Here is a 12,537-nt window from a genome sequence, read left to right as displayed (position 1 = left end):
TTGTATGAATTTTCTCAAAGGTTTGGGGGTGGGGGGGGATGATACCAGTGAGATGTGTGAATCTGAATCAAGGTAGGGGGGGGGGGGAAACAACAAATGAAGAAAATGTGACTGGTGTTTTTTGCTAGGGAATACGGTTTGGTGTGTGGATGATGTATGCAATGTTTTGTACAATGTAAATAGATTTCTTTCTAAAGACGATCATGAGCATTTTGTGAAGGGCCTTGAATGATGTAAATATCTAAGTTATAGCAGAGATTTAATTATATGGGCTGAGTAGTGGGTGACCCAGGAAATAAAAAAACCTGCTTTTTACTACTTTGGCTTTGTTCTCTCTTCTGCAGTTATTACCATTGATTTTGTCGCTATTATACTGTGTTCAGGGCCTGTTGGGCTGGAGCTGGATCACAGATAGTTCAGTCAGCTATTTATCTGTCTGTTTTCTAGAATGAAGCAGTCTTGGCCAGAAACGTAAAATTATCTTCCATGAAATCAATGTCACAATACATTTTACAGATACTGTGAGCAATAAAGCAGCCAAACAAAGATGTTGAAGTGCTAATAATCAACCAAATAACCAAACAGCTCTAGCCCAAAAGTCACAAACTAGCAGGGGTGGAGAAAGTACCAAAATATCCTACACAAGTAAAAGTATTACTTGGCAGAATTTTAATTACTGGTGTTACATCGATTTAAGTAAAAGTCGAAAGCTCGTTTAAAATGTACTCAAGAGTAGAAATTATTGAGTTACTATTTAGAAAAGAGAAAGTTGTTCTTTTCCATGCAATTCTGACATAACGAGAGGACAGAGGTCAAAATAGGTGTCTGTAACTGAAAAAAAACAAACAAAAAAAGTAAAGAAGCCAAGGAGGTGGCAAAAAAAATCTGGTTATGCACCCGATTACCAAATCTATTGCAAATTAAGGAACTTTTTGTCCAAATTAAAGAAGAAATTGTATTATTCAGGATATAATGTATATCAAATTTGACAGCAAGAAACTAATACGCTGAATGATTTAAAGGAATAGTTCACCCAAAAATGAAAATTCTGTCACCCTCATGCCAAATGAAACACAGGTGAAATTTGTTAGTCCATATAACACACAGGGAGGTTGCCAGCACAACTTGGTAGCAGCCTTCTCCAAAACAACTGAAGTCAATGGGGACCTGTTCTTTAGAGTTAGACAAAACAGGTGGGCCATACATGGCTGCAGATGAGCCAGACGAGTGCCAGTTCTCCCCAAATCAAACTGGCTGGAACGGGACAGACATGGCTGTGGATTGAATCACAGCAGTCATCCAAGAGAATGGACAGAGCCAGCAGGAAGGCCTGCCATGCATTCAAGGTGAAAATGTGGGGAGGGGTTAAACAGCATACCCGTTAGGGCTGAAAAATTAATCAAAATTTTATCGAAATCTCAATTTGGCCTACTGCAATTTTCAAATCGCAGGAGGCGCAATATTTGTTAAAGGTGAAATGTGTCAAAATACCATTTTAAATGAAATATTGTGGTGCTGCAGAGATGTCCTGGCCTACACATCATATTCTACAGACTTAAGAAAACATCTTTGTTTGGTACAGATCCCCGCAAAAATCACACCATAATCATTTTAATACGTTTTTTCAATGAAAATGAGAATAATGATGTAAAAATGATCATTCCCTCTAATATCGCAAACATATCGCAATTGCAATATCAGTCAAAATAATTGCAATTAGATATTTTTTCAAAATCGTTCAGCCCTAATATCCGTATGTGTAATCGGTATTGCGTTATTCCCGGGACATTGTGACTATTCTGAAACAGGGCTCCTGCTACGGATGGGACGATATGCTTATCCCACGATACGATTTTACACAAGATATGTATAGGATAATAAATAAAAGTTCAAAGACCTTAAAGTCTGACTGCAGAATTATGTTTATTGATATGAGACAAATATTTCTAGCGATGGCGTTGGCTCACTAGAATGTAAACAATTGAAAAATGTCATTACAAAGCGACAATTATATAATTTCAATGGAGAGCTTGTGAAACTGTGATGGTCAAGTGTCTCATTTGTGATTACTACAGCAGAATAACATGGAGCTGATATCACCATTCATTTTTCTGCCCCACGATACGTATTGTCACATTTTTGTATTGTGATATATTGAACTTCAATAAATCGCCCCATCCCTATTTCCTAGTCCCTTCCCAGTTTTTAGACAAAAAAGGTGATAACAGTGGTGATAACAGTTACGAATGCAATGGTTCACAGTGTGTATGTGTGCTAATTGTCTTAGAGTTATGTTTGCTTTGTATAGTCAAGATTTAAATAGCTTTTGACCCCATGAACCTGCTGGTTTGATATTGGACCACTAGCTTTTAGCATTTGGAGTGCTTATACAGAAGTTTTTTTATTTTTATTTTGTTCTCTCTTTTATGTTAATTTGTGTGAATGTTTATGTGAATGACTGTGGTCTGACTTGGTACACTGTTTTACTTTGTCTGCAACTCAAATGTTTGGAACTCAGACTAACCTGATTCAATAAAATGAAATAAATTAATAAATAAATTCCAACTTGAAACAGTCGTCGTGCTCGTTCGCAATTGGCTGACGACTACAACAACAGATGACGCAAACCCGGAAGTTGTGACTATATTTTCGTTTCATCAGCCAGGACTGATAGGAGACATTTCTAGTGGACTTTCGGAGTCATTCGGATGACCAAACGTTAGCAGAGATACAGCAATATTTGGAGAGCGCGTGGGAATACACAGCGGGGAAATGAAACGGTTTATTTTGCTTATGCTGTCGTTTCTGTTGGTGGAGCACGTCGAGAGTTGGACTGAAGGTTGGTTTGTTTCCGTTGCTGTAGTGCTTGCCAGACTATTGTTGTTTCTGCTATGTTTTGTTGTTCTGTATAGATTGTGTTTGATGAGCAACCCTACTACGGCAATTTAACTCTCCAACATCACTGATTACAGTGTAAATAACCAGTGTAATTCACGCCAGAATAAAAGCAAATGCAACTTCCGGTCCTAACCTTCAAATTAACCTTTATTGACGAACTTTTTTGAATAATAAAGTACAAAAGTTAAAATAAGCGACAATTTTAGGGAGGAATCTGCAGTACATGGAAGTACAATTATTTTTTTTTTTTTAGTGCAAACCTTCCGCTGTCCAGAAAAGTAGCGCTAACCTCTGATGAAAACGACTGCAAGACGGTAGTTAGCCGCCAGTGTCGCACCGTCACACCAAACTACATACAAAAATCTGTTAATTTAATGTGGCCTCGCTTATTCGCAAATGTAGTTAAATTATAAAAGTTGACTCATGACTTTGTAGGCTCCACTCTACAATTCGGCATATATCTAATACACCAAGCAGCAAAAAAAGTCAACTTTTATCATTGGTTCACTAGCCCTGTCGTAAGACTGCGCAGGGTTTTAACACTGACAATTTAGCCCAGGTTGGACCAGTCTAAATACAGTAGTTTTCTAGACCATATCTTTTATTGTGTGTATAGAGAAAAAACAGTGAAATCAGCCTTTACTCTGTTTTCACAAACACATGAAATGTTTCACAAATATAAAATAGTCTTATATGTAGACTAAAGGCTTTCAGTAATAATCTTGTCCAGGTTGGACCAGTGTAAGTAAAGTATTTTGTGATCTAAACCTTGTCTTTTGTGGTGTGTATAGAGAAAAAAACAGTGAAATCAGCTAATTTTCCCATGCTGTGATGTGTTTGTGTGTATGGTTTCGGAGTCAGGGTTATTGTGAGTAACATAAATAAAACGGTATGATAAGAAACATTTGTTTTTCATTCTAATTTGGAATTGGTAGCAGAATTTCAATGAATTCAGCTGCAGACTTTGTATTCTTTGGGCACTATAAAGGAAATAAGAAAGGAACAGATAAGGGAACATCAAAAAAAAAAAAATGTTTTATTGGTTAATAAGGAATCAACATTGATAAAATTTTAAGTTCAATGTTGAGTAATGCAACAAATACATCAATTCAACTAAAATGCATTGTTATACTCATTGTTATACTGTAATCAGCATTATTATTACCAATAAAGATGATGAAATGCAGGTAGTTACCTTCTCTGGAAGCCTTTGATTAAATTTGACTATAGGAAAAAAAAACGTGTTGGCTACTGAGTGGCTGGTTACTCTCAAATCCACTAGCCTCATTGGCTAGTGAGCAAAAAAAAGTGCCAGACAGGCTCCTCCTATACGTGATGATGTCCAGAAAGTGGCTTGACGGACACCCGTCTCTCCGTCCCCTCCCCGCTCCAGGCAGCGTGCTGCTTCGGGACGTCCAGGTGTTGACGCTGCACAGGGGCCGATACACCACGGCCAGGCGCTCCAGCCCGGTGCTTCAGCTCCAGTGTGTCGGAGGCTCGGCGGGCTGCGGGGCCTTCGTCCCGGAGGTGGTCCAGTGTCAGAACAAAGGCTGGGACGGAGCGGACGCGCAGGTGAGGAGGGAGGGAGGGATTGAGGGACGGGTAGATGTAGTATCGGGACAAGTGCTGAGTACTCGCACCTGGATTGGCAAAGGAGGATGTCTTGGTATCGATACTTTAATGACTTACAGTGTTTTGACCCTTCATCCTTGAAGTGTTTGAATGTTAGAATACAGCTTTGGGTGAAGCAGGCGCTGTCTTCCCCCTCCACAGTGGGAATGTAAGACTGACATGGACAACGCGTACCGCTTCGGCCGGATCGAGGTGAGCTGCGAGGGCTACAGCCACCCCGACGACGCCTACGTACTGAAGGGCTCTTGCGGGCTGGAGTATACACTGGAACTGACCGAAGAGGGGCGGAGGAGGACGCAAGGGGCCGGGAGTTCACACCATGGATCCAAGGGATTCGGAGGTAGGAGGATGAGTAAATGGGATTCGCACAAGCAGATGTAGGCTCAAACAGACCCTGACCACGCCTTCACACTGCAAGTGACTTGGTTGATAAGCTTTATTCTGACTGATTGTAGGCAGCACAAGAGGCATGCAGTGGTGTGGCTACGAAGTTTTCATGTATTTTTTTTTGCTGCTGTGGTATTTGGATGAGTTACATGACTTGGACTCAATCAGACTCCACTCACAGTTTAATTGCTTAAGACTTGACTTGATGCATGAAGAGAAGACTTGAGACTGGACTTGACTTGGGTTCTGGTGACTTGGGACTTGACTCTGACTTGTACTCTGATGACTTGAAAAGGTTTCTGAAGTCTTGACTTGAGATCTTGTGTTTGTGTAAATGACAGATTGAAAGTGATTTGTTCCAGCAGACGTTGGGTTAGACGTTTTCTGAATTTGTATGGAATGATTGAATTTATTGAAGTTGAAACTGATTCTAGAAATCAAACTCATGATGCTCTTACCAAGGTTTTATCCTATTAAACCCATATTGCATTGAAAAGTCCTAGATATTTAGTTTTCTTGAAGATATTAAATTGATACTGGACTCTCAGTCTGAACTCACAGTGAAGGCCTCAGAAAGCCGTCAACTCAGGACTAGCAACAGCAGACCAACGGTTTTATCGACCAAGTGCGGGTCTCCAAACATATTAACATCTATTTTGAAGCTCTTCCTCTGTCTGTTTCTCGTAGGTTTCGGCGACTTCGCCTCTAGCTTCTTCAGCGGTTTCTCCGGCAACAAGCATCATCACCACAGCGACCGACAGAATCATCAGAGCGCGCGCCCGTCCGCCGCCGAGGATTCAGGAGGCCTGCTGGTGGTGGCTGTGCTACTGCTGATGGCCTACGGCGTGTACAAGCTGTTCCTCAGCGGGAACACCGCCCAGCAAGGGCAGGAGGGCGACCGGGGCGGTTACCCCGGAGACGACCGCCGGGGCCACGCTGCGGGACCCCCGCCCCCCGGATTCAAACCCGACTTTACGGGTAGGAAATGCAGATCGTATGTAGAGCTCGGCCCGTCTTCCTCGCTTGTAGAAATACCTGGATGCGAACAAGCTTAGCATTTACTTCCTTCAAGTTTGCCCACACTGGGCTTTGGTGTGGCTTCGATAAAGACAGAGCTGCTAGTGGAGAATGAGCACAAAACAATGCCAGAGAGAGGTGGATGGGTTTTGTTTTTTTTAAATGGTACCAGAAATTCTCTACTTGCTGGTCTACAGCTGTTGCAAAGACAAATGTAAATGGCCAGATTCCAAAAGTTGACGCTGATCCCCATCCTTAGACCAGTCAGACCTGTTAGGCTGAGGTCAGATTCCACACAACCACCTCTGCCACCAAAAAACGAAAGCTCTCACAATCTAAATCCATCCATTTAACTACCAGGCCAGCAATAAATGTATTCAAATCAACAATGTAACTCAGTCAATGAACAAGCTCTGTTATTGGCCCTCTTAGGCAGATTCGCTTAAAATGCACATTTTAAAACCTTGCATCCACTCTTGGTTCCTCTTCAGACTATCCCGGCGCCAACCCGGGCTATCCCGGCGCCAACCCGGGCTATCCCGGCGCCAACCCGGGCTACGGCTTCCGCAGCGACAGCGGCTATGGACACCAGTACCCAGGGGGCCGTGCCACCGGGGCAACAGGAGGCGGCTTCTGGACAGGCATGGGGACAGGAGGGTTGCTGGGATATCTCTTCGGTCGCCAGAGGTTAGTGGCTGGATGGGTGGACAGAGAGCAATGGGCGGAGTAAAAGAGAGAAAAAAACATGTGTTAGGGTAAATCATTATCTTTGTTTTTTTTTACCCCTGATGTCTTTGCATCCCTGAAAATGAAATCCTTGGGCGATTACAATGAGCATTCCCATGTCATGTAGAGCTTGTGTTGCGTGTTTGATTTGCAGGACTCAACCCCACGGCTATAATTACCAACCCCACAGCTATAACTACACCCATCACTCTGACAGTAGACCCCCTCCTGCTAGAGACCCCACCTTCAGCACTGGCACACGCACTGCATCAGGTACAAGAAATGAATGGTTATCGTATACAGAGAGCTGGGCTAACTACCTGCTCAGGTTAGGCCAATATATATCGATGTGCAGATATATTATTCTTTTATTAAAAATCAGCTTTGGTCCAGTCAGTTTTGTCCACCTCTGATATGATGGGTGTGATGCAGGTTGATTCATTGCATAGGAATTGCACGGGAAGCCCTTAGCCTGAATTGATTCCAATGAGACATTTTGTATGAATATATTTATTATTATTACTGTCCTGGGTTTCAGTGGAGAGTTAGAATTACATTTTGGGGGAAACACTGAATACTAATAAATACTTGGCACAAAGTAGCAGCTATTCAGTTAAAAAATAGCAGTATCAAAATCCATATTGGTTGAACCCTACCAGCTGCCAAATACATGGTATTGCGAAAAGCCTCAGTGGAAGCAGTGCTGATGTTTCTGTTGGCAGGTTTCGGGGGAACCAAGAGAAGATAGAAGGCGTGGAAGCGGAGGGAATCTCTTCAGTAGCTCAAGACTGGGAGACGAAGACGAAGACAGGCCCACATCATCCACATGCATCCATCCATCCTTCCTCAGCAACAGCATTTTCAATTGGGGCGTTGACATGGAGAACACATGAGCTCCACATCTTTCTTCGCGGCCGGTCAAAAACTACAAAAAGCATCGGGGAAAGAGTCAATTAATGTGAAGATTCAATGATACAACAATATCGGAACTTTGATAATCCCTTATACAAGTGTCTCTTGAGTGATCACTTTCATACCAACTACTGATTGAATGCACTTGTTTTTTGTGAAAGCCTGATCTGAGCTTTAAATGTGCCTTGTTTAGAAGAACATAGAGACAGCTGTTTTGACTTGCTTTCACGTGTTGGAAACAGATAATGGTTTCCCCAGTTGTTTTTGTCTTTGATTATCATTTTGTAAGCAAAATTAAATTTCCTCAATGGGAATGCCACTCAGCTTAAAGAATTCATACATTTTATTCCTTTGGTCTTGTGCAGTCAAATCAAAATCTGTGAACGTGAGCAACTCTCTCCGAAGCCAGAAGCCGGAGAACTATCAGACGAGTCCTGGGTGACGTCAAGATTTTATATGCAAATGTGCTTCATTTCCATCATAGTGTGTTGAAGCTGTACTCGGCAACTTGCAATTTGGCGGTCCCAAGTGGCAGCGAGGGGTAACTTCATTACTCAGAAACCATGAGCCATGGAGGTTAGAAGGAAAACCTGACTCTTGGGCCACCATGGCACATGATTGGCCATCCCTGATGTCAGGTGACTTCAGTAAACTAAATGTCTTCTTAGGGTGTGGTAGGGTGATGGAAGAGGTTCAGCTGTCGTTGGTGAGTCCAGCTTTCTCAGGACAGAACGCTCACTCATTGCTGTTCAAGAGACACTTTGGATTTCACTCCTTCTTTCCTATCAAGGTTATTTGTTTAGGCTTTTTTCCCCTTTATTAGATAGTTTAAAGTGGAGAAAGACAGGAAAGACTGTGAGAGAGAGGGGATGAAATGTAACAAAGGTCCTTGGCAATCAAGGCAAATCTTAGTGGGGATGGGACACTCTTCTCTGTTGTAGCCCCACTTTGTGATTTAACATCCTGGGCCAATTAGAACCCCACAAAACTAAAAGTGGGCGGAAGAAAACTGCAAGCCTTAAAAATATGTAAAAGCCTGGGGATGTTATTTGAAAATATATTCTCTTATGTAATCTAAAATAATGGCCTAATGTGTCCCACAGGCGGCACTGCAGCCAGATGTACCAGTTGGATGGTCAATGAGAGACACTCTAGTGAACCTTTATTTTAACTAGGGTCTTTTGATCAATGAAAACAGTATGCTGATAAAACAGCTTTGTGTTTGACTTGTTGACTTTGGCCTATGTATTGTGTACTAATGCAGATAAGTGAATAGGAGTAATATGCGGACTGGTTGACACTTTTTCCAACATGTTCACTCATGTCCTTTTTAAATGTTGCATTATTCTGAACAGCAGGTAGAGGCCTATCCATAATTCTAGATTCTGTAATCCTGACCTTGTGGTATCTGGATCAGAGTGATCCTATCTGAAAATTCTGTTACAAACCAGGACAAGATCCTACAAGATACAGTCCTACAAGATAAATTTGATATGGGGATTTCAAAATCTGGATAATTATGATCTGGATTGAAATACTTGGGTTTGGAGAGAGTTGTGCATGCTAAGACATTCTGTACTACATCGCAGGATTAACATATATGAATTCCTAGTTATGCTTTCTTGAAATATTTTAACCATGTTCTCTATAGTCCTCGGTTTCTGTGTATTGCAGTGCAAATGGGTAAAATTCATTTGAAATAATGTTGTCGGGACTTGATTTGAAATTGAGTTGTAGGCCTCTCTCTCTCTGTTTCATATTCTGCTGCATCCTCTATCTGGCCTGCTTGATGAAGACATATTACTCTGTGTGAATGAATGTACAACTGCAGAATTTCTATTTTAATCTTCATCCTCAGTAGACTCAGACATAGTTCCATTATTTAAAACTTTATAGATATTGAAATATATTGTCTTTTCTAGTGCATATATTATTTTATGGACACAATGAGTGATATTTTGGTAACTGTGTTCTAATAAATATTGAAGTATGTTACTCTTCGTCATTTCAAGAGTGCTGCTAAACAGACCTGCTGCTGAGCAACAGGACAAATGCTCAGACCTTTATTCACTGGCACATTAACTAAATTCTCTCAGATTCTTTGGCAAAGAAAAAAGGCTTCTAAAAATATTTTTTAACATAAGCTATTTTTTAACATCAGTCTTAACACAAACCATTTCAGTAGGTTTCTTTTTAAAATCAGAATCAACTCATTGTCCGCCCTCCTCTGGAATTGTTATTTTTTTTATAGTCAGTGTTTTCAGCATTTCCATTGAGTTTATCATCTGTAATAGCAGCAATACACTAACTCAGGGCAACTTCTCAACAATGCAAAAATAATTTATGCCAATATATGTAATGAAAATAAGTTTGTTACATTTTCTGTAACAAATATTAGTTTCAGCTACAGAAATGACTCCAAATGAACACTAGAGGTCACATTAATTCAGTGATCAGTAGCTTGAGATGGAGCAAAACTGCGGCCTGAAATATCACATATAATAAATAATATATGAATCTTAACAAATCCAATGTTCTCTGTTTTGTAAAATGGAGGATAAATGTGTCAGAGGCCATGTACTATTGAAAAGTGAGGAAATTATAAAAATAAAAATAAAAAATCAGACAACTGTTAAGTTACATACACGTTGAATGAGAGTCATCATCTTTCCCTCACCGCCACCTCCTTTTCTCTCTGTGTCTATATTTGCTCTTTGTTTTTCGGTAAAAGTCACTTATCAGTGTCAGCAACCCCTTTCCCAGCACATCTGAGCCAGTATGCCAACTGGCCCTACCGATCAATAAATCCCAAAGTCTGAGGTCATACAGTATGTTTCTGTTGTAACAGCGGTAAATAATCCTTGACTATGAACTAAAATCTCAACAATTACATTTGAGCAAATTTCTTTCTTTCAAATTTCTTTTATTTAAAAGAAATCACTGATATCAAGATCACATCTCTAAGTAAGACAATAGTGTAAGCAGGGAGTGTAATATAAAATGTACACTTAAACCTTTCATAAATTTTGCGCAGGACACAGATAACATACTAATGTATTTGCGAGAGATGAAGACTAGATCAAAACTGTAGTGGTCCTCCCTAGATCTGTGCATCTTGTAGCTATGTTGGCCATTTCTCCCTCCATTGCATTTCAATGGACAGTGATACAATATTTCCATCAGGTATTAAAATGGCTCTGCTGACATACCAGTGGGTCAAAGTCTCATAGTGCAAGCAGGCAAAGACCTTGATGAGAGGTTGACTATGGTAAAAAAGTATAGTACCACAGTAACAAACCCAACGCTATCCAAAACAAACACAAAACAAGGGGGCAAACAACAACTATGCTCTTTCCAGCACATGGATGAGTTAGAACAGTTTAAATCTTATTTTAACACAAGGTAGAGAACCACTAAGAAATAATTCATCAAAACCCCTTATTACAAACTAAAGACAACGTCTGAGTAATATATGATGACAGCCCTGCTCAGACGGGATTAGCATCGCAGGACAACATTGGTAATGTAATTTGGTACACTGCACGTCAGTGATTTTCATGCATGACCCGGACAGCATATATGTTTTACTTCATTACTCCCATAAATTACTGAGGGGGGTGTACCATTCCTGACAAATTCTGCAAAATGTCATTTACTGCACAAAGTTTTTGTAAATCATGAATCAGATACATCGATCCTAGATGGCACTAGAATGAACAGAGTATGTGGGAGTGTAGGTTATTTCCCTGATACGTACTACTCCCATGGGTATGTGTGCTCTAATAATTAAATAACACTGATCCGCACAGGACTGAAATCACACTAAATCACTCTAAAAACTAGATTACCTGACCTCCTCCAGCAATACTAATGTTGAGCAATTTTTGCCCTTGAGGCAATGTTGCCCAATTGGTGCAAAGAGGACAAATACATTCGTCGGCCTGTGGGGCTGAATCATTTTTGTGCTGAGCCAGGCCATTTTGCACAACAATAATGAATGTCACTCCTCTCAGGCCTTTGTGCAGTATGATCCTTGATGGCAAAATTGAACTATTATATGCAGTAAAATGGAAAACTTTAAAAGGCAACATCTTGCACAGCGTGGTCATATCAGCAGAACATCTTCTTGGGTCTTTGTGTTGCTATTGACCAATCTGCACCAAACTGAATACATAGCATAGTAGGACTATGCTACAGGAGTATTTTGCAGCTCAATAAGAGAAACAATATTAACTAATAAAGACGTCCTAGTCCATGACCAAGCACAAAATTAATCTCCATCATTGAATTTGAAAAAATAAAGTACCTAGCTACCAACCACCCAACCAAGCGCTAAGAGAATAAAACATAAAAAAACAAATTATATTAAATCCTTTTTGTAAAATGTGTTCCGAGATGTAATTGAAAAGATGACACTGAATTTGGCGGTTTAAAGTCCTCAGGGTGGTTCAAAGCCTAGGGAATCTGGACAGCAAAGACCCAATCATCTTTGATCCTTGGCCTAGACTTCTAAATGGCCAGAAGGGCCCTACTTATCACAGGCTGCACACCAGATCACAGAGAGTCAAATGATCTGAGCTAGAGCTAGGAACCACATCTAGCCATAAGGCCTAAAAGTAGTTAGGAAAATCTTTAAAATAGAGGCTGTAGTAAAGCAAAGCGCAAATGGAAAGCGTCTGAACTCAACTTTGTTCACCTCAAATCAACCCAGCCACTCAAGCCGTAGCTGCCACCACACAGATTGCTGTCTCACTTGTTGCCTCTGCTGATTCATCAGCTGAGACCAAAGCCTTGATATTATCTGTGCCCTTCATATTCTGCCTGCTACATTTCATTGGGATGTCTTGGGAATAGTCTGTCTCGATACCATTATTAATTGATCCTTAACCACCTGCACTGACCCCACCTATTGTTTAACCTCTTCTTAAGAAACCTACTCTTGACCCTCATTCCTTAAAGAGTAAC

At 40.7% G+C, this 12,537-nt stretch overlaps 1 protein-coding gene across 1 annotated transcript; it reads left to right on the top strand.

Annotated features, from left to right (window-relative positions):
* The first annotated feature begins 2,638 nt into the window (after positions 1–2,638).
* On the top strand, positions 2,639–9,261 carry saraf (store-operated calcium entry-associated regulatory factor). Its single transcript, XM_071526908.1, has 7 exons — positions 2,639–2,839; positions 4,292–4,470; positions 4,672–4,870; positions 5,605–5,895; positions 6,426–6,621; positions 6,815–6,933; positions 7,383–9,261. The coding sequence occupies exons 1-7, from the start codon at positions 2,773–2,775 to the stop codon at positions 7,406–7,408; spliced, it is 1,077 nt and encodes a 358-aa protein (XP_071383009.1). The 5' UTR covers positions 2,639–2,772; the 3' UTR covers positions 7,409–9,261.
* The last annotated feature ends 3,276 nt before the right edge of the window (positions 9,262–12,537 follow it).

The sequence above is a fragment of the Centroberyx affinis genome, unplaced genomic scaffold (genome assembly GCF_046629955.1).
Source record: "Centroberyx affinis isolate AG114_WGS23_722 - 3 ecotype Tasmania unplaced genomic scaffold, CSIRO-AGI_Caff_v1 ptg001478l_1, whole genome shotgun sequence".
Taxonomy (NCBI): domain Eukaryota; kingdom Metazoa; phylum Chordata; class Actinopteri; order Beryciformes; family Berycidae; genus Centroberyx; species Centroberyx affinis.
This window is presented reverse-complemented; position numbering and strand designations above follow the sequence as displayed.

Bases quoted from the DNA above. Each gene is read 5' to 3' on its own strand.
- saraf (XM_071526908.1), top strand. From the start codon at position 2,773: ATGAAACGGTTTATTTTGCTTATGCTGTCGTTTCTGTTGGTGGAGCAC. The intron at 2,840-4,291 runs GTTGGTTTGTTT...TCCCCGCTCCAG, and splicing joins CGTCGAGAGTTGGACTGAAG to GCAGCGTGCTGCTTCGGGAC. The intron at 6,934-7,382 runs GTACAAGAAATG...TTCTGTTGGCAG, and splicing joins TGGCACACGCACTGCATCAG to GTTTCGGGGGAACCAAGAGA.